At 38.0% G+C, this 7,244-nt stretch overlaps 1 protein-coding gene across 1 annotated transcript; it reads left to right on the plus strand.

Annotated features, from left to right (window-relative positions):
- The first annotated feature begins 2,039 nt into the window (after positions 1-2,039).
- On the plus strand, positions 2,040-2,830 carry LOC119785448 (C-C motif chemokine 20-like). Its single transcript, XM_038288138.1, has 3 exons — positions 2,040-2,209; positions 2,325-2,442; positions 2,526-2,830. The coding sequence occupies exons 1-3, from the start codon at positions 2,149-2,151 to the stop codon at positions 2,632-2,634; spliced, it is 288 nt and encodes a 95-aa protein (XP_038144066.1). The 5' UTR covers positions 2,040-2,148; the 3' UTR covers positions 2,635-2,830.
- The last annotated feature ends 4,414 nt before the right edge of the window (positions 2,831-7,244 follow it).

Below are 7,244 nucleotides of genomic sequence, written 5' to 3' on the forward strand. Positions count from 1 at the left end.
CGTGTTTTCCGTTAACTGAAGGTGACAGGCGTGGGACTAATGTCAGATTTTCCTTCACTGGCAGGGCTCCAACAGAGAGCTTTTTCTTTTTTCTTTCCATTTGGTTTTCCTCATATGTAGTACAGCAAGAAAAAAAAAAAAAGATGCCCCAACTTGCCTGAAATGTAATGCCTTAACAGACAGTGAGAGTAAGTCGCTGTTCTATTTATCACAGTACTGTATGTTTAAAGGGGGGGAGCTATGAGAAAATGTGATTATTTGTGATGGATTTATTGTACAGTTAAAGCTGAGTGTTTAAATAAATTTTTGTATAATTTTGTAAATTTTGTTTGTTTCATTTTTATTAACAGAGAACTGATTAAAATGTCTTGATATGACCTCCTTTGGTAAAACTAAGGGTCTTAAGAACTGCAGATGCTCTATATTCATATGTTGGTTTATATGATGGTTCATATGTTTATGTATTTTCAGAGACACTTAAAAATACTGATATGTTAAGAAAGGACCCATACAAGTAGTTATATTGGAATATAAAGAAATAAATGAAAAACCAAGGTATAAAGCATTATAAAATAATACAAAAAAACAACAGCAATAAATTTAGCCTATTTTCAATTGCTTCTGGAAAGTAATTGATATAAAGGAGAGAAAGAAAGAAAGAAAGAAAATCGCTGACATAGAAGAAAAAAAATGTATTGAATTATAAAACATTTTAAATACCAACATGAATTGGTTCAAATTAAAATGAAAAATACGGAGTAGAACAGCAGCTTTGAAACGTAAATTTGACATTAAAAAGAAATAAATGGACACATAAATGAACAGGTGCAATAGATAAAACATTATAAAATAAACCATAAAGTAAAAAACTTTAAATGAAATAAGCAATTAGGTAGGCTAAGTAAAAAAAAGTGTTTCTAGACATAATAAAGTCAAATTAAAACAGTTTGATTTAAGGTGACAAAACAGTGAGGGAGAAGATATTATATATGTAAGAACTAAGTCCCAATTTCATTATCTTAAGGAGGCAAAGCCTTTATATCAAGATCTGTTTTTTATTTCCTGTGGAGTTCGCAAATGTTACTGCGATTAGTTTTAGATCAAAGGCAGAGAAAGTATCGTCTGCCTAGCAGCACCAAATCTTTACAAGGCTACAGGTAAAATGCACCAGTTGGTACTAAAACCAAATATCTAAACATCCATCTGTGCAGAACCAAAACCTGATCCAACTACAAGACATTAACGTACATTTAGAATAAACTGTATTAGCGAAGCTCTACTGTAAAGAAGCAGGCATGCAGCATCCTTACAAAAGTTACATATCACTAAACCAACAGACTTAGATTTTTATTTTGATTTCAAAGCATTTTTGGTTTTACTTTAGTGCAGATTTCTGTAAAGGTTCCCAAACTGGAACAGATTTTGTCTGCTGAAGAAAACAAGATGTGACCCATCCTTTTATCACATAATACCGCAAAGTTATACAAATGTTAATATGTGGCTGAATTTCTGGCTTTAATTTATTGGATAAATAAAAAAGGGTCTAAACGGTCAAAAATCTATAATATCCATCCTAACTCACTGCTTTATTATTCCTTCATGAAACAATCCACAGCTTCTGGAAAAAAAAAACAGCTACTGCTGCAAGCTCTACGTTTGTCATTTTCTTAATATTTGATTTGGTTCCCCCTCTTATCTAATAAACAATCTTCTGATAAAAAAGATGGTTACATTTATTCTATTCAACTTCACCAACAAAGTATTTTTTGAATAATCGCATCTCATTGCAAAGAACTTCCTCTGCTTAGTTGTATTGCATTAACCGATTTTCTGCGGATGTCTTAATAAAAGGCACCGCGAGCTGTTGCTCTGTCTAGAGTCAAGCTTGCATTCCAGGAAGCATGCAAAAACAATGTTTAGGGAGTTTTTGGCTTCGAAGTGTGGAAGATTTAAGATAGTGCCTGGGGGTTGGTGAGTGCGGATCCAGCCGTCTTCCACTTCCAATCAATGAGGACTGTTTAAAGTTTCGCTTTCTGTTGACACCTGTATAAATGCACCTGCACCAGCCCATCACAGCAGCATTTTTTCCACCCTGGAAGAGATTTGCTGAACCAGCCAGGAGAAGATCTGACCCAAGAAGACAGAGACATGGCCTCCAAAGTTGCAGCTCTGCTCCTGATAGGTCTCATCTGCTTTGAGTTTGCTGCAGGTAAGAATAAAGATATTTTGTTACTATATTCTATTCTATATTGCAGAAACACTGTTTTTAGATTTCGAGTTCTTAGGCTCTTTTTCATCCAAATATTGTTTTTGCCCTCTATCAGCCGAGATTGCTGTGGACTGCTGCCTGAGAGTTGAGAGTGAAAAACGTCTGCACCGCCGAAACCTTGTGAGCTACACCATTCAGAGAGCAGGAGAGGGCTGCAAAATCAGTGCTACTGTGTAAGTCTTGAGTTAACAAATCAGTTTATTAAATGAGACTCTGGTGTTAGAGTTTTCATTTATGGATCCATCTGCCTTTGCAGGTTTGTCAACCAGAGAAACATGAAACTGTGTGTCGTCCCTCCTGAAGGGAATCCAGGGGTGCAAAAAATCATTGACTATTTGGACAAGAAAAGGCAATCTCATCAATAAACAATGCATCGCTTCACTTCCTGCTTTGCTCTGTTGAATATGTGAAGAAAAAATGGAGACAGATGCCTGTTTGGTTTATCGTACTGGACACTGCATGTGGGGGGAGCTTATGATGACAACTTAAGCTGAGAATTGATGTTATCATTTTGTAAAAAAAAAAGCCATTTTCCTAATAAAACAACATTTGAATATATTATCTTTAATTTGTGTTCTGTGATTCTAAATCTTGCATTTCAGCAGCAGAACAGCTGCAGTGAATTTCCTTCATGTGTCCATTTACAGTAATATATTTAAATATTTTCTTCCGATATAACATCAGACAAGCTTATGATAAACATTCAAATGCTAATGCTGAAATACAAAAATCAAATGGTAGCGGTTTAAGAAATAATGTTAAACATTATGTAATTATTATATAAAAACATTAAAACTAAGAAATAAATGAATTGAAAATAACATTTTTGCTGAAATTAAATTAAAAGTAAAATTGCAATAAGGTAAAAGGGGACTTTTCCACTGCTATTCAACATAAAACATTAGGAAACATTAGAGCCAGATACAATCATAGAATTACTTAAAGAAGTACTTTTCATAATGTCTACAACTATAGAAATAACAGTGAAGAAAGTATGAAAGAGCAATTGAAACGAAAGAAAGACACACAGTTCGACTCTGATGCAGATTGAACTGAAAATTCACACAAGAAAGCAGACAGGAGCAGCTTGTTGAATAAAAGGATTTTACTGAATCAAATAGAAAAATACATAAAACAAAAATAACATTTCCACCAATAGAAGTTTCTACTGTGGAGCCATTTAGTCCAATGAAAACGACATTGGTGCATCAAGTAATACACTGCAGACTACTGGCCCTCCACTGTAGATGCAACAAAAATATCTCACGTCTAAGACAGTCATATTTGAACAGTCACATGTCTTCTTAATCAAAGAATTGGACCAGTGAGGCTGTGGAGGATCTTCAGGCGTGTTTGGGTTCTACTGACTGGGACGTCTTCAGGGCTGCTACCAACAGTCTGGATGAGTTCACAGAGGCTGTGACATCATACATCAGCTTCTGTGAGGACTGCTGTATTCCAACACGAACCAGGGTGAATTACAATAATGACAAACCCTGGTTCACTGGCAAACTCAGAAGACTAAGGTTGGACAAGGAAGAGGCCTTCAGGAGCGGAGATAAATGCAGATTCAAAGATGCAAAATACAAGTTTAGCAAGGCGGTGAAAGAGGCTAAACGACTGTACTCTGAGAAGCTGAGAAACCATTTTTCTGCCAACAACTCTGCCTCTGTCTCAAAAGGGCTTAGGTAGATAACAAACTACAAGCCTAAAGCCCCCCACTCCATGAACGACCGACAAACGACCTGAACAACTTCTACTGTCGTTTCGACAGACAAATGGACAGTCATGCATCCACCCCCCACAACACCACCCAACAGATCACCTCCTCCTCCTACTCAGTGAAAACTCTTCCCATAAAAGAGAGAGATGTAGACAAAATCTTCAAAAAACGTAGCAGCACGTAAAGCTGGGAACACAGTTCTCTGACTCACAGCTCATCAGCACTGGTTCTCCCCAGGGCTGTGTTCTTTCTCCTCTGCTCTTGTCCCTGTACACCAACAGCTGCACCTCCAGTCATCAGTCTGTCAAGCTCCTGAAGTTCGCGGACGACACCACTCTCATCGGACGGATCTCTGATGGTGACGAGTCCGCCTACAGGTGGGAGGCTGACCATCTGGTGACCTGGTGCAGGGAGAACATCCTGGAGCTCAACGCTCTAAAAACAGTGGACTTGGTTGTGGACTTCAGAAAGAGCACAGCCCCAGCTACCCCCATCACCCTCTGTGACTCCACCATTGACACTGTGGAGTCTTTCCGTTTCCTGGGAACTATCATCTCCCAGGACCTAAAGTGGGAGCTGAACATCGACTCCCTCACCAAGAAAGCCCAGCAGAGGATGTACTTCCTGTGGCAGCTGAAGAAATTCAACCTGCCCAGAACAATGATGGTGCAGTTCTACTCCTCCATCATTGAGTCCATCCTCGCTTCCTCCATCACCATCTGGTACGCTGGTGCCACCGCTAAGGACAAGAGCAGACTGCAGCGTGTCATCCGGTCTGCAGAGAAGGTGATTGGCTGCAACCTCCCATCTCTCCAGGAGCTGCACGCCTCCAGGACTCTGAGGCGTGCAGGGAAGATTGTGGCTGATCCCTCGCACCCCAGTCACAGATTATTTCAGTCTCTACCCTCTGACAGGAGGTTGCGGTCCATCAGGACCAGAACCTCCCGTCACAAAAACAGTTTTTTCCCATCTGCTACCGGCCTTATCAACAAAGCCAAGAGCCGCCCGTGACACTGGACAATGTTTCTCTCCCCCATTCAGGATTTCTGCGTTACATTAACGCACAGTCTACTGTTTGTATATAGCTTCTGTGTATATATATATATATATATATTTATATATATTCTATCTTATTTTGTTTTTTGTCTGCACCAACAACACCAAGTCAAATTCCTTGTAAGTGCAAATCTACCTGGCAATAAACTTGATTATGATTCTGATTCTAATTTCACAATTTGACACCATACAATAGTTAGAGTGGATCCACAACCACAGACAACATATACGAGATAAGACAAACAAAACACAAACAAATGGCCATATTATAAATGATTAAACTTTCTAATTATGTGTTGGGCCCTTTTCTCTCACTGGAGGCAAATTCCTGGGAACCCTTAGCCTGCTACCGAACCTCCTGTAACTTGGCCAACGGTAAAATTGCCGCTTTTCAGTCTATTTATCCGCAGGTAATTTAACTCTAGTCAATAAAAGAACCAGTTACTATTCTGCTGTAAGCCAACCTGGAATAAAAGGGAGATCTCTCTGTAGACCTCGTCACCTCTGACCTAAGAATCAGAACATCTTATGGCAATTTCTGCTGCCGTCCCTCAAAGTTAAACTTTGAAGCACCCCCTCTACCTGTGGGGGGGTCTTTTGGGTGCTCAAGTGAAAACTCCTAATCGCCTTTTATATCCCAGTCCCAGTAGAAAGCATTATCAACCATTTATTACTTTATGTCAGGTGCTATTCCAGTCCTAATTCTGAACGTTTTTATTTTTGATCATCCTAGATTTAAATCCATTAAGTAGGTTTTAGGTTTCATTCTCTTTTATACATACTTGTTTTAAATGTGCCAAAAATGATTATTATTATTATTATTATTTCACTCTCTCAGGAAAATATGCCAATTTGAGTCAAATCCTCAGGAATTAATTGTCTATTTTTGCAAATCTGCTATTCTGGTTAATAAACCTATAGCTTGTATGCATTTCTCCAAACTACATCCCATATATTTGGTAATCTGTAGGGTAACATTTATTTTTTAACACATTTCATTGATCATATGTTTCAATGATATACATTTGTATTAATATTTGTTGGAGAAAAGGGAAATCAAATTTAGTCTTTCATTTAGTGAAATCTAATTCAGATTAAAGTGAAAAAATAACTCTAGATTTTATCCTATTGCATTATGTTATTCATTGTTTTTCCTCTATAAGGTGCTATTTCATAAGTCAGAGCAGCCATCACCTTTTCTCTGTCTTAATCAGAACCTCAGACATTCATGGCACAGGGACAAAGCAACATACCACAAAATCATGAAGAGATGAAGCTAATCTCTCCGAGTGGCTGCTGTGGAAATAGAGAATTTGGTTTGACTAAAACCTGTGCACATTTTACTAGTACTGTGTCAGACCATGTTTGAACCCTTTTCTCTCTCTGGATTTGCCTAAGTTTTCATCTCCAGGTCCTTCCATAACATTATGGAACATGGTGACAGAAGGAAATTAACTAAACGAGACCCGTCCTGTTTTTAAACAACCACAGATCTGATAAGAAACGTTTTGTTTTCCAGTCCTGAAGCCGACATAGGAAAAGGTAGCTGCTGCCGAGTTTTTTCTTTTAAAAAGATACGTTTTGGTTTAGATATTAAGTCTAGTTCTAATCTGATCAGAAATTACTCTTTTTTTTTTTTTTTTACAGTGTCCATCTGGCAATGTGGCAATACAAATAATTGTCTAGATGCCAAAAATAGCCTAACAGATTTTACTATCACAAGTGTAGCAGCATGCATATAAATTGCTTTATTATAATTATGCAGGGAGTTTTACAGTTTATATGGACACTGCAATGTAAATAGAACAGAAGAGGAAAAAAAGAAGAAGAAAAAGAAAAGAAAAAAAGAGAAAAGATGAAAGAAAGAGGAGATAGAAAGGAGACAATGACAAAACATTTTCAGTCTGCTTCATCACCTCTAACGAGATGCAAAAGAAGCGCACAACCAAAAGACATGGTACGAGACATACAATAAAGTAACACCTAGATACTATCGCTGAAGTAGTGTTATTTAGTCTGACATGTACTCTGTGTTACCTGAAGATATGAATGTGGGCTTTCTGTATGGAAGTGAAAATCTGAGTACCTGGAACCAAGCACCTGTAGTTTGTGAGAGTGCACTTGTGCATGTAAAGTGTATCCATAGAGAAAATGCTCAATAGTGGTTGTGGAGAGCCGAAGAGGCGCCCCCCCAGA

The sequence above is a fragment of the Cyprinodon tularosa genome, unplaced genomic scaffold (genome assembly GCF_016077235.1).
Source record: "Cyprinodon tularosa strain WSP-4 unplaced genomic scaffold, ASM1607723v1 ctg249, whole genome shotgun sequence".
NCBI lineage: Eukaryota > Metazoa > Chordata > Actinopteri > Cyprinodontiformes > Cyprinodontidae > Cyprinodon > Cyprinodon tularosa.